This window comes from Emys orbicularis, chromosome 5, assembly GCF_028017835.1.
Source record: "Emys orbicularis isolate rEmyOrb1 chromosome 5, rEmyOrb1.hap1, whole genome shotgun sequence".
Classification (NCBI taxonomy): Eukaryota; Metazoa; Chordata; order Testudines; family Emydidae; genus Emys; species Emys orbicularis.
Window position 1 is genome coordinate 114741699 of NC_088687.1, and position 27158 is coordinate 114768856.

General features: G+C 42.1%; 2 protein-coding genes across 2 annotated transcripts; one reads left to right on the forward strand and one right to left on the reverse strand.

The window, feature by feature from the left end:
• Window positions 1-355: 355 nt before the first annotated feature.
• CLRN2 (clarin 2) lies at window positions 356-5273 on the reverse strand. Its single transcript, XM_065404593.1, has 3 exons — window positions 5021-5273; window positions 1113-1292; window positions 356-621 (listed from the first exon to the last, which is right to left on the reverse strand). The coding sequence occupies exons 1-3, from the start codon at window positions 5271-5273 to the stop codon at window positions 356-358; spliced, it is 699 nt and encodes a 232-aa protein (XP_065260665.1).
• Window positions 5274-7330: 2057 nt separating this feature from the next.
• On the forward strand, window positions 7331-22698 carry QDPR (quinoid dihydropteridine reductase). The gene is made up of 7 exons (XM_065405469.1): window positions 7331-7426; window positions 7961-8053; window positions 10522-10618; window positions 13421-13561; window positions 17012-17120; window positions 18571-18654; window positions 22593-22698. Exons 1-7 carry the CDS (start codon window positions 7331-7333, stop codon window positions 22696-22698), a joined length of 726 nt encoding a protein of 241 aa, XP_065261541.1.
• Window positions 22699-27158: the final 4460 nt, after the last annotated feature.

The window sequence follows — 27158 nt, forward strand, 5'->3', positions numbered from 1 at the left end:
CGATTTATGTATTATCTTCCTTACCTATAGTTCACTTTTTGGTTTTGGTGAAAACATACTTTAACTCTGATATGTAAAATATTTAAGATGAAAAATATTCTAGAAAATAACTTTATTGTTGTCCATATTGGTTAGTTTTTCAATCATGAGGTTTCTATAGTTTGTCTTCCTTGCAGTGAATATTAATTGCTGGTACTGACAACTGGCCTCAAAAATACTGTATATTTCTGCAAGTGGCAGTTTTACTGTCCATGACAGCAACAATCACCATCCAGTTCAAAAGTTGCAGAACCAAGGAGCTGTTCTTATCATGAGAGTTCACTTTGTAGAACTAGTTTTATGTAGGTGAAGGTTATCAGTACATGATATCTTCTGCTGTAACAGTCGCCTCTTCTGTTTTAGTCTTGAATTCAGGGAAATGAACCCCACTTATGGCTATTAGCAACAAATTTACTACATGAGATGTAGCACTAGCCACACAAAGCCAAATGGAGCTTTCATACTGTTCTTCCAAAATTACAAACTGAAAGACATTTTCCTGGAAATTGGCAATTCTTTCTGTGAGGTGATGAAGTTTAACAGCAGCTATAAAGCTAGTGACTGCCAGTGCTGTAAAGACTCCTGCAACAGAATGAAAAAATAATTAATCATTTTCAAAACAAGTCAGACATTTTGGCTGTGATTCACAAAAACATGATTTAAGCACATGCTTAAAGTTAAACACATAATTAAGTGCTATCCAGATTAAGGATGGATTTAAGGATGTGCCTAAGTGCTTTCCTGAACTGGGGCCTTTATTAGTTAGGTGACCAAGCATTGCACCAATGTTATGTTTCTATTAAAGTTCTCTTGTATGTGATATTGAGGCTATATATGTGAATTCCCTGTTCATACAAAACAATCTACTATATGCTTAAGGCTGAAATGCCTTCTAATAGTTTTATTCTAATACAGGGGAATTCAGTGCTAACTCTATTTTTGCACACAAGTATATAAGCCAAGGAGAAATATAGATATGGCAAGGGGAAGATGTTTTTATTTTTGTACACATTTACTTTTACCATTTTATTCAAATGTGGTTGGTAGTAAAAATTATTTTAAAATTATATTACCTGCAAGTAAATTCCATAGGCAAATACCTGCTGGACCTTTAATAGCTCGGTATGGAACTTTTATTGCATTGAGAATGCAGAATCCAAAACTGACCAGAGCAAAGGAAATGGCCGCACAAAGGAAGATTAAAATCATCACATGAAGGCCTGCATTCAGCTTTTTCACCAGATGAGGGAAGACTGGCAAGAAACAAATATTCAGTTATTCAGTGTATAAATCTTCCTGTGAAAATTACAGGATACACATTATACTGATGCTATAAACTGCTTTTCACTCAAATTAACAAGGCATTATTTACGGGAGGAGTCAATCTGGGTAGATACAGGTGTGTTAGTTCATGAGGGATGAATTTATCTGCTCACTACATCAGAGGAGCAGAATTTTGACCCTGTACCCCCCTGAACTTTGGGGAAATTCAGATACAGAATATGTCTATGCTATGAGCTGGGAGTGTGATCTCCCAATTCGAGTAGACATATTCACACTAGCGGTCATTGAGCTAGTGTGCTAAAAACAGTAGTGTAGCTGCTGTGGCATGGGCAGTGGCGAGCAGCAGCACGGGCTAGCCGCCCAGATTATGCACCCTTGTGGCCCAGGTGTGTTTGTACACAAGGCAGCTAGCCTATGCCACTGCTCACTGATCCCCATGCTACTTCGGCTACATTACTATTTTTAGCATGCTAGCTTGATTAGAGCTAGGGCAACTATGTCTATATGAGCTGGGAATCATACACCTAGTTCCAAATGTAGACACAATCTCAGATCCAAACCCGGTACCATGAGCTCATTTCTAATAGTTATGTATCTGTATTAAACTTATACAGCAACTAAATGTGATTAGGTGCCTTGCTGAATCAGGCTGTAAGCCTAGGAGACTTCACTACAGGCCAGGCTGCCTTAAGCAGGCTAGATATGATACTGCAGTCTCAATAGATAGTGCTAATGAACAAGTTACTTCTGTCTTGATACCGATACCACCACCCACCCACCCACCCACCCACCCACACACACACACAAGAACATTATTAAGGTTGCAAAGTCCAGTATGCAAAAGTTAGGAAATGTCACAGTTAAGGTTGCCTGTTCCCCATGTGTGTATGTATTATAATACAGCCTTTAATTACAGAGTCACATACTATTTTTTCCACAGGACCCCTGCCTCATTCCATGCTCCCATGGGTCCAGACTGTTCTGCCCATTCTCCTCAAGCATAACCCCTTCTACCCTGTTCCCTCCAACCTGTCCCAGTCCGGTCCCTTCTTTTCCCTACCCGGCTCGTCATCTCAGTCTCATTCTCCTCAATTAGCCAGTCCCATTCGCTATTTCTCAGGCTTCTCACCCAGTCTCCCTGCCCATTAAGTCTTAATCCCACCCCTCCAAACTCCCCTTTTCAGGCCCCCCTTCCCCAACTCCTTGCCCAGCTAATCCCAGTTCCCTGCCACTCCCAGCTCCTCATGCGATCTATCATCCCCACCTGGCGTGTAGTCACTGCCCCCCTCCCGCCACAGACCCTATCCGCACTTGTTTGTAGTCTAAATCTTTCTCCATCCAATCTCTGTGTCCTTGTTCCAGTTCCTTTCCCTAATCAGTACCAGTTCTCCCCTGCTCCCTGGTTGCTCAGCAGATAAATCTTTCCCCTTCCCCATGCCCCACTGGTTCTCAGTCTCTTTGCCTAGCCAGTCCCAGTCTCCCTCGACATCTCATCCAATCTCAGTCTTCCCCACATCCACTTGCTCCCAGTCCCTCCCACAACCTCCACTTCCTTTTCTGGCTCCTAGTCCCAGTCTCCTTGCCCTGCCAGTTCATGTCCGCAGGCCCAACCTATAAAAAGCTCTCAATAATCTAGGCCCAAGGTTTCCTCTGTGTTCCCTCCAATGTATCTGCGGTCAGATGAGTTTTCTCAGTCTCCTTTTTCAGGTTGACTCTGAACGAGGCAAGGGAACCGCCATTCTCTGTTTAGGGACCCCATCTACAGAATCAAGAAGCTGTTCAGCAGAATCCTTCTATGACTGTTTTTCAGGCATGGTCTAAGGCCTTTTTATTTGGGTCAGTATATCACTGACCATTTTAGCCTCCCCCTTTCACCTTCTTTTTCTTTTCTATGTTTGGCTCAGTTGTAGTTTAGGTAACAGCTAGCTTTGCTGGGCTGCTGGCCAAGTTTTAGTTACATTTTGTATAAAGTTTGCAGAGCATCCCAGTCCGAGGTGGCCTTAGGTTTGATGTGGCTCTATGTGAAGTAACACATGCAGGATCCCTTGCAACTCTTCCACTTCTCTGAGATGTCCATGCCTCCATAGACCCAAGTCGATTGGATTACTTTGAAAAATTCAATGCTCTTCATGCAGGTGTATTTTTTAAAGTTTATGCTTCCATTATTTAATTTTTGGGTTGTTAATTGGGTTAAAAATTAAAAATTAATCACCACACTGACAGGCTTTGCTATAAATTGGAGCCTGAGGAAGAACAGGACCAATAGAGGGAAGGAGAGTGGGGGAGGTAGGAGGATACCTGAGCAGTGTGGAGACAGAAACTAGTATCCTTTGTTATTAGAGAATAATTATCATGGTAGGGCCTTCTGTGGCACACACTGTCAGTGTGATACTGGGAGCACTAATATGAAGCAGTTTATTAGGGGAGGGGGCATAAGGACAAAACATACAGGGCAAAATTCGACTAAGCCTGCAGATTTGTACGTGGAGGAGGGAAAGAGGATGAAGAGAGCTCCTGTGCGTCCTCATCAAGGGCTGGGGGCAGATAACGCATCACACAGTCCTCTGAGGCCACTGGGTTTGGGGGTCTGCTCAGTAACTTGTTTCTAAAGCAATGGAAAGAAGGGTCCTTATTAAGTGTGGTCCTCTAGGGCCTCCTGAGGTATTCTACCCATGTATGCTGTGCACTGGCAAAATGGCTCCGGAGTGCCTGCCCGGCAGCCACACCCAGCATAGGCAATCTCTCGAGGGGAGGCCAGATGTTAGCCCACAGCATCTAACTAAAGATCTCATAATTTTTAAAAAAAGGAAATCTCGATACGGTATTCATTTACAGAACTCTGCCATCTGGTTGCAGTCCTAGCAAGGAAGAGTCCCACTGATTTTAACTGGAGTTTGGTTTGCATAAGCACTGTAGGATCAGACCCTTTTGGCATACTATCCATGCATTCCAGTAGTCACTGTGCAATTATAGCACTCCCCTTCAGGTTGCGTAGCAACCTGATGAGAAAGTCTGTATTTATTAAGGATTTAATTAGCCCTACATGATTGAGCTGGAGACTAAGGGGATATAAAGCTGCCCCTTCCTCCATTCCCCTGAACGGGATCTACCCAGATATTGAGCTCAGGCACAATGGCAGGTGAGTGAGCAGGGGCCGTATGCCAATATTCCCTCCCACAAACAGCTGGGCATGGTGGAAGAAGAGAGAGTCAAGGAGCACGCAGAGCCATGGCTCCTCCCTCTATGTTACAGCCTTTGGAGTCAGCTGGACACAAGGAAAGGATAGTTGACCAACACAACATACTTTCCCTTCCCCCATGTAAAATAGGCGCTCTAAGAGAATCCTGACTCGGAGGGGAGGCTCTGAGTCACAGTTCCTTCCCAGAACTCCTCATAGGGTGGTACAGAGATACACAGGCCCTAGCACAGAATTTAAAGGAAACTCTCAGTCTATCCCATAATAATTAAGGAATATTTTTCTTATCTGCTTATGCAGTGATATAAGGTTGTACCAAAGAACATAACTAAATGTTTGTTTTTTAAAATTCTCACTCATATTTCAGAACCATAAAAGCCACAAGGAAAATGAGCCATAGATGTGAGTTCAATAACTATTCCTATTCTACAGGTACTACAAACAAAAGGACTTACAATGCTCTTAGAATTTATTTATATATTCAACCAAAACTTTACTTACTTGTGAATTTGGAACGCCGCCCACCCAAACCACACTGTCGTATTTTGCCCCCCCGAAAGAGTCCGTAGTAAATATCTCCAATGAACTTAACTAGCTCTGGGTCTGTGGCGTTGACCAAATCAGCTCCTGTTTTACAAAGGATTTTGCCAGTCATCCACTTTTGGGTCCCCATAGCAATGACAATCAAGAGAAAAGACACAAAACTCAATGCAGAAGCCAAGACAAACAAGGTCTTTTTAAAGCAGTTGGGCATCCTAGTAGTTTCAAGAAATCATCTCCAAGGCCTCTCGGCAGTAATTAGATGAGTTTCACATTTTGCTGCTGCTCAGAAATCCACAGGTAGTAAGACGCCAGTTATTCCACACACACCCTTTAAATCTCATTGTATTTTAAAACCAGAGGCACGGTTAAAAAGCAAGCCCAAAGTGTAGATTTGCTACAACAACATCCTGAAATGGTTGCGAAGAACAACTTCATTACACTGTAGCGCAGTGGTGCTTGTTTCTGCAGAAAGTAATCCTATATCTATTGCACGACTAATGTTTCATCAGAGGGTTTAATTGTTCCCTGTTTTAAATACTCAAATGACACCAATTTCTTGACAAGGATCACATGGGAGAAATTTAGATGCACAATTCAGTTGTATGGATTATAAAGAAAAGTTAAACAAATTGTGTGAAAGGGATGTAATGTGGAAAAAAAATTGGCAGCAGAATTCTGCTGACACCGAAGCTGTATCAAATGTCTTTCCCTTGGTGCTTGCTGCAGTCCCCCTTTTTCTAAATGTCACTACTGTCACAGCCACCAGAACTGTTTGTAAACAACAAAATGATGACCCTCCATTCGCCAATCCTGTTAACTGAAGTGTATAAATGATATTTCAGGATGCCAAGTCTTATTAGATTAATCTTCTACATAAAATAGGATGCAAAGCAATTTGTTGTAGCTTAGAGAAGCACAATGCCAGCCTTCTTTAATATATACCAGCAACTTGCTAATGTAAACATGTGCAGAAACAGTCACAAATGTACATGCCAGAAGTACTACCAGATAGCACTGAAAAAAAAAAAAAACAGTTTGCACGTCTATAGGCACTTTTACTTAAGGACCTCAAAGCTCTTTACAATGATTAATTAATAAATCAATCCTCCCAGCATCCCTGTAAAGTAGGTAACATAATACTCCTCTGACTAGTGCCTAAACAAGTGGTGGAGGGGTACTAGTGCTGTCAAAGCACTGTCTTTTGGGTAAAATATAAAACCAAAGGCTTGATCATTTATCAGTGAAGGTCCCACATAGCACTATTTGCAAAAGTAAGGAGGGTAACCTTGGAGTCCTGGATACATTCCAACTCAGTTGATTACAGTGGACCTAAATTTCACCTGCAGATTCAGTCGGTTACTTAATATTCTTTTATCTAATCTATATGTACATATTCTTACCCCGAGCCCAGCATCAGAGAATAAGATCACCTAACAAATGTATTAAAAGGAACAAACATTTCCTGCCCTAAGTTATTATGTAGTGTTCTGCTTAATAGCTGCTGTCCTCAGAGGTAGCTGCATTTTGTTGGTAAATTAACATATAGGGATATAGGGTCATTGCATATGCGCTAGAAATTTAAGTAGGATGTAATGTTTTGAGTTGGAGTTTGACCAAGATGCCTTTATTTTTACATGAAGTGCAATGTGTGGCCCGTAGTGACCATGAGGGATTGCTCGCAAACAATAGTGTCTCCTATTGAATTTCCAGCACCATTTGCACCCTGGCTTTTCCTTGTATTGGGGCATTAACGTGTTGCTTGCTAGACCTTTTTATTTTTAACTAAAATGCATTAGTTTCAGAAAGTTTCTGCTGCCACTAGTCTACAATGACTCCTAGCCGCGTGGGAAATCTGTATAGGAGCGCAAAGGCAATCCACCGAGGGCGGAAAATGATCGAAAATGCACATAGCGCATGTGTTATCAAAGGATTCTGTTGCACAGCGCTGTCTCACCGGCATTTGATAGATACATACATCCATGGTGTGCAACCAAGCGTCCTTATTTAAACCTCGAACTTAAACAGAAGGCCCGCCGCAGGGGCGTGTTGCACTGATCCCTGGCCCGGGAGGAATTGGTGCAGCGCCACCCGCGGCTTCTCAGCCAGCCTAGATGGCGGTGGTGAGCGCGGAAGCGGGAAGCGAAGGGGTCGCTCTGCCGCTGGGCGGCCCTGCGGGGAGGCGGAGTTGCTGGGCGGGGCGGGCTCCGAAGCCCCTGGCAGCGGCAGGCTCAGAAGGCGAGAGGGAGCCGGGCAGGCAGCGGACGGAGCATGGCAGCGGCAGCAGAGGCGCACAGGGTGCTGGTGTATGGAGGCAGAGGGGCCCTGGGAGCCAAATGCGTGCAGTATTTCAGAGCCAAGCACTGGGTAACCACCGACAGAGCGGGCTGGGCACTTAGTGCCATCGCTGCATGGCTTGGGGGGGTGTTTGGGAGCAGCTGCCTGCGGAGGACGCGCTCTCCTGTGTATCGCAGCCCTGCACCGCTCTGCGTTGCTTCGGCCCAGCGGCCAGGGCTCTCCCCCGTGCAGTGACCTGTGAATTGCAGAGCTCTGAGAACCGACGAGCGAGAGTGTAAATCTCGCCGAGACACACCACGAACTCCTTTCTCCTGCCAGAGGAAGAGACTTTAAACTCTTCCTTGCAACAGCTAATCCCCAAAGCGGGGGGAGGCTTCCTCCCCGCGAACGAGTAAAGCTTGGCAGCTAGTTTGCAACTGGCCAATTGCTGCCTTCCTTGCAAATCACCAAGTGCATTGGTTTTTCACCCCAGCTGTGAAGTGGGCAAAGTACAGACTGTATGGTTCCTTAAATCCTTTTTTTTAAAAAAATCTCAGTTATTTACTGATAAATGATCCATTTAAAAAGTAAAACTCTCTCTTTGTTCTTGTTTGTTGTTATCAGTGGGTTGCCAGCATTGACCTAGCAGAAAATGAAGAAGCTAATGCCAGTGTTGTTGTGAAAATGACCGACTCCTTCACTGAGCAAGCAGATCAGGTGACTGATTCATTTTCCTTTAAATGTTGTAATAAAGCTTGTGGCATCAATCGCTGGGCCAACTGCTTTGTGTTAGGAAGGTGCCTGGGCAGTTCTTTCAAGTGTTGAGAAAAGCACTAGGTTTCTAAATGTCTTAAGGACTGCAGTATATAATCCTATCTAGAATAGATTATAGAATAGACTGCTTTGCTTTGTTTCTTATAAGCTGTTTCCCTGTGGCCATGCAGTTAGGTCATCTTCAGCCTGATACCTGGCTTCCCCACGGTTAAGGCTATCATCAGTGTATTCATATTAAAAAAAAAGACAGAGTTCTCATTCACTCTCCATTGTTCGTTCTTTGTGGGATAACATGGAGCCTATGTATATGTATTATTACATTCAGAGAGCCCAGGGACACCCTCCTTTTATTAAAACCATATTTAGCTTTAAAATCTGTATCTGGGTAACAACAAACTGTAGACCAGTGGTTCTCAAACTTTTGTACTGGGGACCCCTTTCACATACAAGCCTCTGAGTGTGACCCCTCCCTCCCTTATAAAGTCAAACACTTTTAAAAAAATATTTAACACCATTATAAATGCCGGAGGCAAAGCAGGGTTTGGGGTGGAGGCTGACAGTTTGCGACCCCCCCCCCCCATGTAATAACCTCGCAGCCTCCTGAGGGGTCCTGACCCCCAGTTTGAGAACTTCTGCTGTAGACAGAATCTGAAAGAATTTTACAAATCTGTGTTTTTTTTCCATTGGTCACATTGGTTTACTTTTTGCACTTTGTGCAGTGAAACTAGACTTGCCAGTTTCTAGTCAATTTCCTTGTTTCCTCCTTCTCTGTCAGAATTCTGCAAAATTATGAAAAGAAATAAAGAAATAAAAATAGTTTCATCAACACTCAGTTATCAATGCAGCAAGCTCCTCACATGGGCATGCCCGTACACCCATGCAGTGTACCACTGAAGTCAGTGGGGCTAACACGGACTCATGGGTCTAACTGTGAAGAGCATCTCACAGGATTGGTGCCCAAAACATTTCCATGAAACTTAAAAAAACAAAACCAAACACCCCTCCACACACACACACACACACACCACACAAATCACCTAATTCTGGAGCCTAAATTACCAGACATTGTCATTTTAAAATTCAAATTGTAAATGTACTACAGTTTTGCATTACCTGTCTCTCCTAACCTGATTTCCTTTCTTGACAGTCACCCACGTTTGTAGTCAAGATGACCACATTTTGTTAATGTGGTTATTTAGACACCCTTCATTATGAGCCACGGAAGCAGGCACAACACTTTTCAGGAAAAGCCAATAGAGTTGGATAGGCTAATTGAACACAACTTATCTGCATGAAAATGTTTCTTGGAGACTTAGCTGTGACAATTTATTTAAGAACTTGGTCTCCTAACCTTCCACTTCTTTCTTGGGTCTCAATCCTGAAATGTATTGTGTGCAGACAGATTGCTGTGCCTATGCAGAGCCTCCGAGAGCTTGATGGGGCTCCATGCAGATGCAGCAGTCCACCCCCATGCAGAAGTTGCAGAATCGGGGCCTACGTGTGATTTTTACATTATTATCAACAAGTGAAGCCTTGTTCTTCACATATGAGCATGTTCCTCTAACTGATAAACTGAATCATTAGGCATAATGTTACTTTTATGCATGTATAATTCAGAAGGCTTTTAAATAGATTGTGGAGTATTTCAAACCTCAAATTTGTCATATTTCTGCTTTTTTTAATGTTGGTCTTTTCTTTAAAACATGAAATGATTTGGTTATACCCCTGGTTTTTCACTTGGAAACTGATCTGTCGCTGAATAATTTGCACAACAACAAAAGGTTCTTGGTATAAGTTCCACAGAGATAAAATTCAGTGCTAATATATATATGAAGTCCTACACTTGGGAGAGGAAACAAAAATAGGGTAGGTTAAAAGTATAAACTCTCAAGCTTTAAGCTTATAAGCGAGGGTATAAACTATGCTCCCAAGCTTTAGGGTATAAGCTTTAGGGTTAGGCAGAAACTTTACCAACAGCGAGGCTATTCCATTATCAGATTTCTTTCTTACACCTTCATTCCGTGTTTCTGAACAGTACAATACAAAAGGAAGGACTGTTACCTGGAAAGCAGTGTCCCAAGAGAAACTCAAAGTGCTAGTAGATAATGTTTTCACCCCTCAGCTCATAGAGAGGCTGATCCCTGAAACTAACTGATCCTGCAAGCCTTACTCACACGTTAGTTGACATCACCTAGCATATGGTGGTTGTTTAATCTGTTTTCAGGATTCAGCATTGTTGTTTTACTTCCAGTAGGTAAGATCATAAACTCTAATTTTAAATAGCTGCTTACATCACCATGTGTGCAAAATAATTTTAAAAATTACAATTTAAAGGTTGGGTATTTATATCTTTACTTCTTCAATGCAGTATTTTCAGAATGACTTTATAACTTCTTTGTTATATATTTAAGGTGACAGCAGATGTTGGAAAACTTCTGGGTGAACAGAAGGTGGATGCTATCCTGTGTGTAGCTGGAGGATGGGCAGGTGGCAGTGCAAAAGCTAAATGTAAGCCCTTTGTTAGTAGTATACTGACAAACACATTAATGCAATGGGAAGAAAAAGTCATGGTAAGAGGTAGATCTCTCAGACTAAAATCTCTTTTACTGTGATCACACAGTATCCAAATCAATGGGAGCTGGACCACCTCTAAGTGCTTTTCATAGCCTTTTCTATTTGATGGTAACGTGATTAATAATAATAATACCTTGCTCTAATGTAGCATTTTTCATCAGTACATCTCAAAGTGCTTTATAGACAAGGTCAGTATCATTTTCCCCATTTTACAGATGGGGAAACTGAGTCACAGAGAGATTAAAGTGACTTGCCCAAGGTCACTGGCTGAGCCTGGAATAAACCTCAAGTCTCCTGAGTCCCAGTCTAATGCTCTATCCACTAGGCCACACTACCTTCCAGAGTCTTCACTGGTGGTGTATTGTGGCACTATACTGTTGCATACTGACAGGTTTTTATATAGTGCCTAAAATAGCTTTTTTTAAATGGATGCAGGTCCTCAAGTTTAACATTAAAATGGCTTGTTACTGAGCTCCTAACATTTTATAATAGCCAGAATGGAATTTTTCTAACCTAGGTTAGGGTACCCAAAATTATTAGCCTAATTTCCTATCTGGAGTATATAAAGCAGCTGGTGGACCCTCCCTTTCTCACCACATACAGTGCAAAGGTGTTTCTTAGTTTTAAAGACAACATAGGAAGATGACATTCACTATTGTTTCATAAAAAAGTAAATATTTGTATCTGTTATAATCCAACACAATGCAGTCAAACCGTTTAACTACTGTAAATTAGCTAACAGATAACTTAAACTGATAGTACTGTACTATTGACAATCAGGATGGCAAATGGGAATGTCTAGGGATGGGTGGTCATCCTGTCTACTTCATGCTATTAATATATGTATGTGTGTGTGTTTGAGTTTAAGGTAGTGTTTTTATGGAAATAAACATCTTAAATGCTAAAGGTATTCAATATTATTTGCTTAATCTTAATTTTTCTCCCTCTGTCCCCCAGTAATATGTTGTTAACACTAACGATTGCTGAATTATTTTAAAATTATATTTTCATTTGAATTGACTAGCTGTAATACTACAACTCTTTTTTTTTTTTTTTTTTTTTTTTTTTTTTTTTTTTTTAATTGAAACTACATGCAGGCCAGTCCTTTAGAAGTCTTGAGATTCTGAGCATGTCTAGGCAGCAGTCATACAGTCCAGACCACCTGTAGGCAGATGGAGCCCCTTTTTGAACAATAGTCTGAACAAAAGATATGTTTCCCACCAATTCCTTTATTCCTTGGGGTTTTCCATCCACTAGGTCCAGTCCTGCATAGCTTATGAGATCTAACAAGACCAAAGGCCCATGGGAAAAAATGGTTGCGGTCCAGCAGTTAGTGTTGTTTTCCATGACATTCCAGGGAGTAAGCAAGCAGCGGTTGAAATAAAAAACTAGGTTTTATGTAATACTACAGAGCACTACCCAAAGATCACCACTGCAGACATAAAATATTTCAGAGCAGTCTTTGCGATCACAGAAAAGAAAAAGCATATAGAGCATTTGGTTTTCTCAAGTGGTCACCCATCCAAGAACTAAACAGACTTAAACCTATAGTTTATGCAAAACAATGCAACTTTATTTTATACAGCTTCTCTCATACAAACTCTAACTGGACTATAAAGTTAAATAATACAGTTACAAAGTTAAAAGAATAAAGAGTGAGAACTTAAGAACAATAGGCAAGGAGAAGAGTTGTTTTCCCTGCAGATGAAAAGGTCATTCTAGAAGGTAAGAGCTGTAGAAGAGAAGGCTCTCAATATCACAGCTGAGACTATGCAAAGGGACAGAGAGAGGAAGTTGGTGCAAGATGAGCACAGGAGGAGGGTGTAAAGAAAGTGACAGGGTCTTTGACACTGATGAAAGCAAGTCCATGGGAGTTTTAGAAATGAGGGGAGTTTTGAACAGGGTACAGAAATTAAAGGTGAGCCAATGGAACTGGCTGAGGATAGGGGATGTGGTCACACTTGTTGTAGTGAGGTCAGGTAACAGTATTGTGCATGTGCTGTTGAGCAGGAACTTGAGGAAGCCAAAGAGAATGGAGATACAGTGGGCAAGGCTAGAGGCGCTGAAGGCAGTGATGAGGATTTCAGCAGAAGTGGGGTATACGAAGTGGCATAAGGCAGATTTGCATACTGTTGTTTCAGTCTGTATGGTGGGGCACAAGCTAGAACTAGAAGACTTTTGCATTCTAGATGATTGACCCAACTCATCTGGAGTACTGTGTCCAGTTTTGGGCCCCACACTACAGGAAGGATGTGGAGAAACTGGAAAGAGTCCAGCGGAGGGCAACAAAAATGATTGGAGGGGCTGGAGCACATGACTTATGAGGAGAGGCTGAGGGAACTGGGATTGTTTAGTCTGCAGAAGAGAAGAATGAGGGGGGATTTGATAGCTGCTTTCAACTACCTGAAAGGGGGTTCCAAAGAGGATGGATCTAGACTGTTCTCATTGGTACCAGATGACAGAACAAGGAGTAATGGTCTCAAGTTGCAGTGGGGGAGGTTTAGGTTGGATATTAGGAAAAACTTTTTCACAAGGAGGGTGGTGAAGCACTGGAATGGGTTACCTAAGGAGGTGGTGGAATCTCCTTCCTTAGAGGTTTTTAAGGTCAGGCTTGACAAAGCCCTAGCTGGGATGATTTAGTTGGGGATTGGTCCTGCTTTGAGCAGGGGGTTGGACTAGATGACTTCCTGAGGTCCCTTCCAATCCTGATATTCTATGAACTATTTTGTTTTTCAGCTTTATATAAAAATTCTGACCTGATGTGGAAACAGAGTGTTTGGACGTCAACTATTTCCAGTCACTTAGCCACAAAACATCTGAAAGAAGGAGGCTTGTTGACTCTGACTGGAGCAAAAGCTGCTTTGGCTGGAACTCCAGGTAACAAGCAAAATGTGGTGTTTGCTTTGACACCAACAATAATTGTTTTAATTATTCTTATTTGAGAAACAACAGTTTTACTCCCTTACATTTCTTCCCATATACATATGGTAAACAGCTGTTTGAATCCCTTGAGGAAAGTTGTAACTTTGCAGTTGGCAATCCAAAACCCCTGGCAAGTATAGTGCAAAAAAAGAAAAGAGAAAATCTGTTGCTTAAATACTAGTTGTCTGGCTTTGGTGAAATCTTTTTTAATATATCAAGCAGTCAGAAATGCTTGGGAAATAATTAAGAATAACAACACATTAAAAATTTTAGGTACAACATTGTAAACCCTTGGAGAAGGTTAAACTCCATATTTGCTTTCCTGGAAGGCAGGGTTCTTAGGTAACTATTTTTTTTTAAAGTTAGTGATGACTCAGTTGTTTTTATTGAACATGGCCATCCTGGTTATGTTCTGAATCCAGTTCACCTTGCTTCAGACATAGATAAGCTTGATGACCTTCAGCCTCTGTCTCCATTAGTTGTTTAGTATAGACTTTGTGAAATATACCTTGTGATCTTTGATCTCATTCCAGTTTTTCTTGCTCTTTGTAGAGAAGAAAGTCTGAAAACAATTTAAAAAACACAGGCACTAGGGGACTGTGGGTGTGAAGGGTGAAGACAGAGGTTAACATCCCTTAAAGTCTGCAAGATTTATCTGAGATGCAAATGAAGTAACTTCCATTTCCATGTCTCTTCTATTAGTGTTACTTTGCTCTCTTAGATATCTGCAACAATATTCTGATGTGACATAAGAAACTGTAAAAGTTAAAATGATAGAATAGGTTGTAAAGATAAGGGGTGCGTCTTCGAAGCTATGTCTGAAAACAGAGCTAAAGGAATTAACTGTTACCATTATGTTCTAGGAAAGTATACTGTGTTTTTTAGTTAATGATTTGGCCTCTATATTCCCATGTTTAAAGCTGCATCTAACATAGTCTGAAGATAAAATTGTTGTTATTGAGTGAAAAGGTTGTTTGTTTCCTTTTTGCAACAGACTGACCATGTACTGTTAAAAATACAAATAGGTGAACCCTTTGGAGTAATTCCGTGACATTTTGTTAGGGTAGAGAATCAACTTAATTTGCTTTCATGTTTTGAGCAGGATGGTTTCAATCATTGTGGATTTTTAAGACAAGCAGTGCTGTGGGAAAACACATGAACCTTATTAAATGTGAGGAGGAATTGGGAAAGAATTGTTGCTCAACTAGTTCAAATGTATCTTCTGACATTTAGGGTTGTTATTATTCATAATTATGGAAGTCTCGCTATTCTTTCCCCCCATTCTTATGGTATGTCCTCTTGTTTTTCAGTAGACTCTGGAAACAATTTTCCTATTTAAGTATAGTAACTTTAAATGAAAATCGCCTACAGCTAACTGGAAAAAATATATAGCAGAAGTAGAAGGGGCTCAAGGATGGATGGCAAAGATTGAAAGATTGGGACTATTTGGTTTACAAAGGAGACAAATAAGAGGGGATATAAGGGATACAAACAACAAAAAGTAAAGAGAAGGTAAATTGTCCACTTCTATTTAGGCTTTCTTTTAATACCCAAAAAAGGAACATTCACTGAAACTGTAGGGCAACACATTTAAAACTGATCAAAAGAAATACGTCTTTGCACAATGCATAACTAGCCCGTGGAACTCATTGTCACAAGATATCATTGAGTGCAAGAATTCAGTAAAATTCCAAATAAAGTAACAGGAATTTATATGGATGGTGAAAACATATCCACAGTTACATTAGATAGTATAAGACATTTGTTTTTGGAGAGAGAAACTCTCATGCCACAGAACCTAATTCAACTAGTAACTGATAAGGGTTAGGAAGAAACCTGCCCATAAGGGAAGTTATTTAATGACTTTCCACTGTGGGGTTTCTTGCAACTTCTGCCAAAGCATCTGGTAAAGGTCTGTGTCAGACATGCCAGGACACAAGACTAGGTGGACCATATTGGTGAGGCCTCATCTGGAATTGGTGAGGCCTCATCTGGAATACTGTGTCCAATTTTGGGCCCCACACTACAAGAAGGATGTGGAAAAATTGGAAAGAGTCCAGCGGAGGGCAACAAAAATGATTAGGGGTCTGGAGCACATGACTTATGAGGAGAGGCTGAGGGAACTGGGATTGTTTAGTCTCCAGAAGAGAAGAATGAGGGGGGATTTGATAGCAGCCTTCAACTACCTGAAGGGAGGTTCCAAAGAGGATGGAGTTCGGCTGTTCTCAGTGGTGGCAGATGACAGAACAAGGAGCAATGGTCTCAAGTTGCAGTGGGGGAGGTCCAGGTTGGATATTAGGAAACACTATTTCACTAGGAGGGTGGTGAAGCACTGGAATGCGTTACCTAGGGAGGTGGTGGAGTCTCCTTCCTTGGAGGTTTTTAAGGCCCGGCTTGACAAAGCCCTGGCTGGGATGATTTAGTTGGGAATTGGTCCTGCTTTGAGCAGGGGGTTGGACTAGATGACCTCTTGAGGTCCCTTCCAACCCTGATATTCTATGATTCTATGATTCTATGACCACTGGACTCATCTAATATGGCTGTATGTATTTACCCCTGATTCTGCAAACAATTAAGCACTTGTTTACTGTTATGTATGTGAATAGTTTCATTAAAGTCAGTGGGACTACTTGTCCTTAAAGTTAAGTACATGCATAAGTGTTTGCAAGATTATGGCCATAGATAGTAGATATATCTAAAGCGGGGTAAAAAAATTGGCGAAAAAGGCAGATATGCTGATTTCTAAAACTTGTGTAGATTTCACTCAAGTATTCATTTAGAAAAACAAAAAAAAATCTGAAAAAATTGAAACATTTCATTACAACATTTCTTAAACAAAATATCGATTTTTGGGGGGGTGGGGGTTTAAAACAGCTTTTTTTTTTTTTCAAAATTCTCTTTAATTTTATGTTTTAAATATTCAAAAAATTTAAAATGGTCAAAACTGAAACAAAATGTTTTATTGAACCTGAAACAATTTGTTTTTTCAACTTTTTAAAATCACCAATGAACTGAAAAATCTGTTGTTCTCTCAGCTCTAGATATATCTTCTCTGGGTGTCTTTTTATAAAGACAAGTGCTATAACGCTGTGTTCAGATCTCATGGCACACAATTTGTGAGACCAACTAAGCGAATCATAATCTTTAAAAATATTTTTTAAATTCCGTGTTGCTAGATAAATTGTGCTCTGTGATAGCAACACAATTCCTTTGTCATGGGTAAGTTCTTCTAAAAATGTGTATACGTTTTTGCAATGTGCTATCAGACTGATTCTGTTCCTAGATTGCTGCAGGTGAATATAAACCTTCCTTTCATCAAATAACATAGAAACTTTCACTGTCTCTTTTTATACAACTCTTGTCAGTGAGAACTTTTTTTTAATCTGTTCTATTTCTAATTGTTAGGGATGGTTGGGTATGGCATGGCAAAAGGAGCAGTACATCAGCTTTGTCAGAGTCTAGCTGGTGCAAACAGTGGCTTGCCATCTGGGTCTGCTGCTCTTGCTGTTCTACCGTAAGTGGTTGCATAGCTACCTGTACTATTGCATTGTTTAATTTTAAAGTGTGACTGTAACTGAGTGACACATGGATGTACTTCTTTTCTAAGGCCCCATCTACGCTACAGAAATAACAGTTTAAACATGGTTGTGGTTCCTCAAAGCAGAGACCATCCCTCGTCAATAGTCTAGAACATACCTAGCATGTTATAGGCATTACCATAAACAATAAATAGCATATTTTTTCTTTCCTGTGCAGACAGAAGAAATCATTGTTACAATGTTAGAAAACCATGATTTAACCTTGACAGATGGCTAAACCATGTTTAACCATGATTATTTTGTAATGTAGATAGGAGTCTAAAAGTGACAAATTAGACGTATGAAACTGTTTAAAATATGTGCTTTATAGTTCATGTGGAAAAAGAAAATACTGGAATGTTTTATTTAGCTGAAAGTGCTTTTGAATGTTTGCATTCACTATTCCTTAATTTTGGTTGGGCAAAGTTAGCCGATGTCTATCAAACTTTACTTCTGAATGCCAAGTGGTTTTAGATGAGGAAAATATGTCTTGCCAAACTTTTTACCTTTTTGAGATTTTTTTCCATAGAAATGTAGCTTCTACTATAGTGCACAATATTCTATATCCTCTTGATAGAGTGACTTGGGCAGCTAAAGTAATTGTCCCTTGAAGACTTGTGAATACAAAAGGTTTAGTTCCTCTTTTTCCTGCTACAAGCCTATTAACACTTTATTATAAGTTGGCTGCCTGCATTGACAGAGGGGTGGATGAACTGGCTGGCCTAATAGACATGGAAAAGATCTAACTTCTGTGATTCTCTTTGATAACCTAGTTAAGGATTTGAGTATTTCCTTTCCAGACCCATATGAAACACAGTCTTTGAAGATTGTCAGTGCTCAAAAGTACTGTAGAGGGGCTTAAAAATGCTGTCTGAACTCATTTAATTACATCTCCCCCTCTTCTTTACAAGCTTCTCCACCTGCATTTCTTTTTGGACAGGGAATGACAACATACAGGATATTTGAATAATTAACCCCTGCCCCTGCAGAGTACCACCAACAGTCAGATACCAAGTTCACACTGGTCTCTTGGCTACTGGCCATTCCAAACTTGCATAGATGCCTTGAAAGGTTTTGTTATTGTATAAAGTTTGAAGAGAGTAACAGTTAAGGGGGGGATTTTCAGCAACATATCAGTGACTTAGGCATTTTTGAAGATCCTACCTTACAAATATCATATTTAATTATATAGATTTAAAAACTTAAGACTGATGATTACATGCTGTTAGAGACATACAGCTTTCAAGAGAAATCCGTCTAACATTGTTTGGATTTCAGTGCCCTGTTCTGAAAATTCAGCATATACTAGAGCAAAGAACGGAAGAGCAGACAGCTCTTATCAGAAGCATAATGTACAAATGAAAGGCTTATCTCTCTCAATTGCAGGGTTACCTTGGATACACCAATGAACAGGAAATCAATGCCTGATGCAGATTTCAGCTCCTGGACACCCCTAGAATTCCTTGCTGAGTGAGTACATGCACAATGACTAAACAATTCCTAGCTCTCCTTTTAAAACGGCTGGTTTTTTGCATCTTCTCTTCTAAAAATAGACAGTCTTGTCCCTTAGATTTGGATGTTTCTGTGCACACCCTATTTTCTGTGCCTTGAAGTTAGCTTAAGCTTATAGGGCCGAATCCTCAGCTGGTGAAAATTGGCATAACTCCATTGACTTCAGTGGCCCTTCATTAATTTACACCAGCTGAGGCTCTAGCCCTGAGTGTTTTAAAGTCAGCAAGCCTGATAAAGCATGCGGACAATTAAGTTAAATCACAATCAGCTGTGTCAGACATAAGCAGTCTGGTTTAAAGGTGAACTGTAAAGAGAAAGGCATTTATGCTTCTTTTATATTGTGTTAAGGTAGATGTAGTTCCCCCTCCTTCTGTGTGCCCACTTCCTCCCACAGAAGTGCCATTGTCTGCTTATTTCTTGAATAATATCACTCAATCAAAAGTCCTCACTAGCTAGATCTGTGGAGGGTCAGACCTGAATGAAGCAGCAAAAAGCTGCAAGATGAGCTGCAGATCTCTTTGCTGCATACTGAGGGGTAGAGGCTCAGCGTCCCCTCCTTCGCTCGGCTGAGGGTAGGGAGCCCTGCAGCTCATTGGTGCTGGCTTTGTGGCATTATCTTGCCAAAGATGGCATGGCATAGATAGGGAAGTGAAGGCATGATGTAGGATTTTTTCTTTTTAAACAGCAACATTTTTTGTAGGGGAGGGAAGAGTGGAAACAGATCCAACTTCATACATCATGAAGGGCATTGAAAAAATCTCTCTAGTTTTCTAGTTCTCCCTTTAAGCCTGCAGAAGCCAGGGCACTTGGAAACGAGGCTGAAGCTGTGTACTTCCCACCGTTGTTCTGTTTTGACTCTGGATTTCCTTGCCTTTTGGAGTGCTTTAGTTGGACCTTCCATTCAGGGATGGTTTTAGGCAGAGGAGGCCTAGGCAGCTGTTTGCCTTATTTAAAGGGCACTGCCAACTTGACATCTAGTTAGTTTAATAAAAAAAAAAAAAAAAAGTAAATACTTTCAGTTATTTACCTGCACTCCTGAGACCGTTTGGCCAGATGCTGTGGTTTTACAAGCACGTTCCTAATTTTAAGGGTTGTTTTTAAACTGTTTTTCACTTGTGAGAGATGCTCACAAACATGGGAACTGATTCTACATGTGAGTCTGACTGCATGGAGTGCTGCATAAAGTAAATAAACTGGAAGAAAAAAAAAAAAGAGGACTAAACCATAATCCAGGGGTCGGCAACCTATGGCACGCATGCCAAAGATGGCACACGAGCCGATTTTTAATGGCACGCTGCTGCCTGCCGGGTCTCCAGCATGCTATTAAAAAGCCTGCCTAGCCCGGCCCGCTTTCCTCTCCCCTCCGCTCCCCCCGCGGGGGCAGGGAGCACAAGCATAGGCGTGCGCACGGGGTGGGCAAATAGCCCCACTCTCCCGGCGCGGCAAGCTGCGGGGTCTGCGCCTCCGGGTCGGAGCACCCGGCCGAGCGCAGCAAGCCGCCGGCCCCTCCCCCGCCTTGCCCCCTCCCCTGGAGCCCTGCTGCCGCGGGCGCAGCGCTCTGGGGGTCGGGGCTGCGCGCTCCCGCGGGGCAATGTTTGTCTCCGCGGGGAGGCAGGGAGGCTTAGATAGGGGGTGGGGTCCTGGGGGGGCAGTTAGGGGCAGGAGTCCCAGGAGGGGGTAGTCAGGGGACAAGGAGCGGGGGGGGATTGGAGGTTCTGAGGTGGGCAGTCACCCAGCCCTCTGCCCTGAGCCCTGTACCTCCCTCATACACACCCAGCCCTCTGCTTGATTCCTTCACCACCCTCATGACCCCAGCCCTGACTCTGGCACCCCCACACATACCCAGCCCCCCCTGGCCTGACACCTGCACCCCCCTCACATGCCCCCAGCCCTCTGCCCTGACTCTTGCACCCCCCACATCCCCAGTCCCCCCACACCCCATGCACCCTCCACACCCCCACCCTGAGCATCAAATGGGAGCTCCTGCACCCCCCACATTCCCACCTGCACCCCTTCCATCAAATGGGAGCTGCCCAGGTAAGTGCCCCATACCCAAACCTCCTGCCCCAACCCTGAGCCCCCTCCCTCATTCTAGCTCCTGGCCAGACCCTTCACTCCCAGCCCTGTGCTCAGTGCACTCCCATCCTCAGCTCAGTACAGAGAGAGGAAGAGAATGGGCCTGAACCAGGGAGAAGGTAGGTACCCACTGTATGTGGGCAGGGCCGGGACCACAGACTGGCAGCGGGCTGAGCGGATCCGCTTTAAGAGTTAAACCAGCACCATCAACCTAAAATCTTTATCTCTGAAATTGTTTTATGATTCAGTAATGATCACACTCTGTAAGAAGCTCCGTCACACTTCCTGGTAGAACCAAAGACTATTTCCCTGTATTGGTAATCCCACGTATTCAAAAATCACGAGCCAGGCCCCCCAAAATCATGAGATTATTTTGAAAATCGTGCTTCCTTTAGTTTGCCTCCTGGTTGCTGAGCCTGTTAAAGATTTACTTCCTTAATGAAAGCTGAGATTCTCACATAATCACTTGCCTTCAAGGAGCTGGGTCTTTAAGAAAAACACCAAATATTGTGAGAGCTGGTGACAGTGCCTTCCTCTCGAGAATCCTCACAGGAATTCTCATACCATCTGGTAATCACATTCTGGGGTTTAGTATGCCCCAGAATGCATTGCATCAGATTGCATGACCATTCAAAATGGCTACTGGGGAGTGGAGAGCATGAGGATAGAGTATGGGCCCTGAAGAATGCTTTGCACTTCTCCCTTCCACCTTAAGTAGCTAACACAAGGCCTCTGCACCTCTTCCGATCTTCAAAATAGTGTTTAAATTGAGCATAGGCAATGCGGTGGCCCTCTGCTGAGGGGTGAATTCCTCCCTGTGAGACTTCCAAGTCCCACTGCTCCCCTCACAGCCCTGAAGAATCATTTCCACAGTTTTGCAGTTCAGTGGAGTGATGATGGGAGAGAGTGTTTAAAGGGGTAGGATGCCTAGGGAAGGAAAAAAGCTGAAAAAAAGAGCACTAGACAAGAGAGAGCATGAGACCAAGAAGGATAGGGATGGGATAGGAAGGGAGGACATTGGAGGTGAAGGAAAGAGAGGAGGGAATTGGGAGAGACTCAGAGGATGGTAATAGGGAAAAAATAATGGACAGAGATGGGAGAAGAGCGAGAAAAGAATAAGTGGAAAATGAGAGAGGAGAACAAATATATGAGAAAGGGAAAGAAAAAGCAAAGTCACAGCTTTGAAGTATATTGACTTTATTTTAGCCATAATCTTCAGTGGAAGGGTGACTCTGAAGGAAAAAACAGTTCTCTACTGGGATGCCAACAATATTTTTTGTTTTGGACCCCAATGTGCCTAGTCACCTTGATGACATCAGTTTCAGTAAATTTCTGTAGCATTTACTTTTTATCTTTAAAATGTTTTTTCCCCTAAGAAATTGAAATATTGTGCAAACTTTAGGAGCAGAATCAGGGTACAGTTACCTTCCACCCAAAGTTAACGTTTAATATTTATTATGTATCTAAGACTGGTGCTGCACACTCTCTGAAAATCATGGTGATAGAGCCCAACAGGACAATAGGTGCTTTGTAGACAGACGAGAGACAGCTCTTTGCCCTGAAGAACTTACATTCTAGGCCCCAGTCGTGCCATCAGATCTCCGTGGGTGGATCCCTGTGCCTGTGCAGAACGTTATTAATTTTGTGGGGCTCCGTGTGAATGTAAGGGGTTCCTCGTGGAGACAATTATAAAGGATCCACACATAAAAAGACAGCATACAGAGAAAAAAGTGGATATTGCAGGCTGACTTTTTTTTTTTTTTTTTTTAAAAACACCCCTTGCCTATTTACACTTATTATATTCTCATATTTTTTAACAGAACCTTTTATGACTGGATCACTGGGAAGAACAGACCAAGCTCAGGAAGCCTAATCCAGGTGGTAACCACAGGAGGGAAGACAGAACTAGCTGCTGCACATCTTTGAGACTGATCAGTGTGATTGTGAAAACACAGCAAATGAGAAGGTTGTAACATTCTAGTCAAGTTTGAGTGGTCTTCTGTATCCAGTGATTCTATTATCTTGTTTGTGAAACAAGATGTTGACTAATGTTTCTCTGTTCTTAGATGCAAGCTACATTCCTTTACCAAAAGGTATCCGTTGTCTTCTATATATATATATATGTATACATTTGCAGATTTTAAAAATCTATAGCCTTGATTATTTAATATCAAGGCTCTAGATTTTTTAAATCTGCAAATGTCCTAATCTTGAGCATTCTCTATGGGATTACCTCTGTTCTTTAAAATAAGGCAAACAGTGGTGGCTATGTATCAGAAATTGTGCTTAATGATGTGATGTACCTACATATATAACTGTCAAGTTCTGTCTCAGTTGTCTTTTGGGCAACTTTTTTTGGTCCATTTCAGCAATATTGTCTTCTAATATCCTAACTCTAGGTTTTTTTGTTGGACATAGATATAAAATAAAATCACTGCAGCCCTATGGAAAGCCCAATCCTGCTACCCCTTTTCCTATGAGTATTCTATACCAATTCAAGTTGTCCCATTGGAGCCAGTGGGACTGAATAAAGGTGCACAAGATGGGGTTGCAAGATTAGAGCCCTTAAATTGCCTTAAAGCTTTCAAAAGGGCTGTCAGCCCAACAATTATTGTTGTGTGTTTTCTGTCCCAAATAACTGATTTACAATATTATAAATGTGTCTTGTGTAACTCCTGATGGCTCTTTACTATCTGAAGGAGAAAAAGTGCCCTAGGAAATAGAAATAGAACATACAGACTATTGTTAGACTATAGAGGATTTTGTGCTAAATAAATATATATTGTTTTATTTATTGGGTTGGTTACTTTATAATCTAAATTTGTGGTGTAACATCTACACAGATTTGTACAGTGGTTCCAGAACAATTCTTAGCTCCCTACTTGAGATTATTGTGTACAGACAACAGGAATACTTTAAGGTCTCCTGTTTTCTTTCTTATGGTGCGTTATGGAAATGTTATAAATAGTTTCTTACTATAGAGAAGTAAGGAGAACCCCTAGCATTGCTCTAGCTTGGACTCACCTTATCTCCTTTGTATCTGTTGTCCACTGTCCAAAAACACTCATTTGGAAATGAGACTTGAGTCAATTAGAGGTCTCTGTGTTCATGTTCAGCACCCCCTGTCGGTCCCAGGACTGGGGCCGGACTTACCGCACCACTCAAATTCATAGTTATGGGCTAAGGCATACTGACTGGGGTTCTCTAGAGTGAGAAGATGGCTGGAAGTGTGGTCAACATCAGCTGATATACTTTAGGACATTTTGCGTAGTACACACATTAAAGAAGGCAGTATTTTGCCCATCCTCTTTCTCCTAGTAGTGGCACTGTGACCTCCTCATTGTTCCATGGCATGAACCAAACCTCATGAGTTTGCTAGAGTTCTTATGAGAAAACACCTTTCTGTTGTGGTTTTATGGTATTTCTGGTCCTCCTGCTATTTAGAATCTGGACTGGAACAAATGTAAAATGATGAGGATAGAGAAGATGGGGGCCCAAACTGAACTCCGGATATGAACACCCCTGAACTTTTGAAGTTCAGATGAGGGTCTGAACTTCATAGCTAGCTTTACCTCTAAAACGAGATAATCCAAAACTAGATCAGAATATCTCTCTGCTTCTACCACATGCAGATTTGGATCTGAAGTGCATGGTTGGGCCTAATTCTTCATATTTAAAAAAAAACAAAAAACGAATTCAATTAAATGTGGCCAGAAAAAAGTTTCCCAAAAATGTCATATGAGAACAGATCACAAAGCAAAGTAGCAACAAACTTAACTGCAAAGGATTGTTAGCTCTCCCAGTTTATATTCTCTACATGAGGTAATGTACTGTACAGCCTGTAATATTTCCCTGGACTACCATGTAGAAAGCATTGTGCACAAAAAATGGAAAATTGAAAAGGAAGCACAGAACAGGGCTGATAAAAAATATGAAGAGCTCTAAATATTGGAAGATAAGTAAGACTAAGAAAATCATGGCTGCGATTTTGTTGTGGAAATTGCAACTTTCAGCATTCACTGCAACATTGCCACAAATTTGGGTGAATTAACCAATGAAAAGTATCCATTTTTTAAAAAGTATGATATTTTGCACCTATAGAAAACTGATGCACTTAGTCATGGTAAATTTGATTGATTTGCAGAGAATTTTATATAATGGAATCACCACTAACAAATATGATTATATCAATTTCTGAATCATTTGTGAATTACAACTCTTAGTTAAGCCAAAATTATGCAGAGAGATCTTTTGTGGAAATAATCCACTTGTGTTTAATAGGCTCAAGAATTTATAGCAGAATAACAACAGGTGAAGGGAATATGCGTTATTGCTCCCACCTCTTTCTCTTCCTCCCTGTGTCAGCTAGCCAGAATGCAGCTAGCCACTGTCTGTGTGGGAGGGAGGTGTTTCATTCTAATCCTTGTGGTGTTTGACTGATATCTGAAAACTGTTGCAGAAGCAGGGCCGGCTCTAGGCACCAGCAAAACAAGCTGGTGCTTGGGGCGGCACATTTTTAGGGGCGGCATGGCCGGCGTCAGAAGGCCGCCCCTAAAAATGTGCCCCGGCCGCCCTAGCTCATCTCCGCTGCTGCTGCCGCTCGCGCGCCATGGCGCGCGAAACAGCTGTTTCACGCGCCGCTACTCGCCCGCCCGCCCTCCCTCCCAGGCTCTCAAGCCTGGGAGGGAGGGGGAGACTCCAAGTGGCCGCGGCGCGGGCGCCGCTTCTCCCCCTCCCTCCCTCCTAGGCTTGAGAGCCTGGGGGGAGGAGGCAGGGCTGGGGATTTGGGGAAGGAGCGGAGTTGAGGCGGGGCCGGGGGTGGAGTAATTAAAAAACGGGGGGGGGGGGGCGGCCAAAATTGTTTTTGCTTTGGGCGGCAAAAATCCTAGAGCCGGCCCTGTGCAGAAGTCAATAGCAAATGTCACTCATGACTTGGATGCCTGTCAGACACACTCATTCCTAGAATTTGACATACCTTATCCTAAGGATTTGCTCTGCAAACAGTTATCCAACATGGCCAGCCCTTGAACACTGATGGTTTTTTTGTGAGAGAATTACAGAATCTTACAGCAGAATTGTGAGCAATCTTCAAGAATGCCAGTAGAGGGCAGAAACTTGCAGTACATGGGAAAGACCTCCTTTTTACTCCCCTGAATATATGGTTATTTAACAGTCTTTGAAATGCTCTTTTTGGCAGTGAGGAACCCTCAGCTATTTCAGCAAAGACTGTGACATGCTCCCTCCCCCCCTGCTTTGTTGTCCCTAGTTCAAGTTTTCTGGCCTTTCAGGGCACTGTGCAAGACCAAGCTCCCACCACTTACTATTCTCCCCATGAGGCTCCTGCTGTTCTTCCCTGTGAGGCTCCCAGACCCATCCCCCTTCAAGAGTTTCCCACTAGTCTCACCCCTTCCATCTTCCTCTTGAAAACAAAATTTAAAAAAATGATTGCTGCTACTCCCAGCCCCAGGGTGCCATGGCTGTGGAGGAGGCACTGCAGCGGCGTGTGCCATTACAGCAATGAGTTGTTGACAGGTTATCAGCAGTTGCATTTTCAATGCACGTTCTGTCATGCAGCTTCGTTCAAGGGCCTAGACATGTCTGGGATGGGAAGAGGAGCATTTAACTTTGACGCTGCTTGTAAGGAGGGCAAGAAGCTGCAGCGTGCCTGCGCCCAAGTCAGGGGAAACGGCTTATTTTCAGAAGTCAAGAGTTAACAAGAATGCAGAATTTGGGTAGAAGGCAGGTTTAGTGATATCATTTAAATTTGGAGGAGCTGAAATCTGGTTTAATTCTTAAACAAGTGGCCCTAGGAAGTACATAATATCACAACTCTGTTACTTAGGGGTGGGAACACAAAGCAGCCAGCCACACAATTGCTAGTGATATAATTTGAAAGTTGTTGTTCTGAAAACAGAAGCTACCTTAGGCAATGGTGGTTCTTTTCTTTGTATATTTCCTTTTTGACACCATTACCATTTTGTTTACATTATTCATTGTTCAAGAACAACAGCAGAATCAAATAACATCTATGCAGCCTATGCCCATAACTACTGTGTGGCCTAGAGGATAGAGCACTGGACTAGGACTCAGGAGAACTAAATTCTATTGCTGATTCTGCCAGTGAGCTGCTGAGTGATTGTGGACAAGTAATTTCATCTCTCTATACCTCAGTTTTCCCCTCTGTAAAATGGGGTTAATGATTCCTCTTCTGTACAGCACATTGAGATCTACTGCTGGAAAGCACTATATACAAACTAGGTATTTTTTTCCACAGATTCAGTATATGTACACACAAACTTTTTTAGTGAACCAGTTTCTTTCTGGGAAGGGAAATTAAAGGTGTGATTGGCAGCCCCAACTTACATCACTTCAAACATTTTTTCACT

What these genes read in the sequence shown, in the direction of transcription:
- CLRN2 (XM_065404593.1), bottom strand. Translation starts at nt 5,273, where the DNA reads ATGCCCAACTGCTTTAAAAAGACCTTGTTTGTCTTGGCTTCTGCATTG. An exon ending in GCGGCGTTCCAAATTCACAA is followed by an intron (nt 1,293 to 5,020) that starts GTAAGTAAAGTT and finishes GTTTCTTGCCAG; the next exon opens with TCTTCCCTCATCTGGTGAAA. An exon ending in CCTATGGAATTTACTTGCAG is followed by an intron (nt 622 to 1,112) that starts GTAATATAATTT and finishes ATTCTGTTGCAG; the next exon opens with GAGTCTTTACAGCACTGGCA.
- QDPR (XM_065405469.1), top strand. Translation starts at nt 7,331, where the DNA reads ATGGCAGCGGCAGCAGAGGCGCACAGGGTGCTGGTGTATGGAGGCAGA. An exon ending in TGGCAGTGCAAAAGCTAAAT is followed by an intron (nt 10,619 to 13,420) that starts GTAAGCCCTTTG and finishes TTTGTTTTTCAG; the next exon opens with CTTTATATAAAAATTCTGAC. An exon ending in TGCTTTGGCTGGAACTCCAG is followed by an intron (nt 13,562 to 17,011) that starts GTAACAAGCAAA and finishes TCTAATTGTTAG; the next exon opens with GGATGGTTGGGTATGGCATG.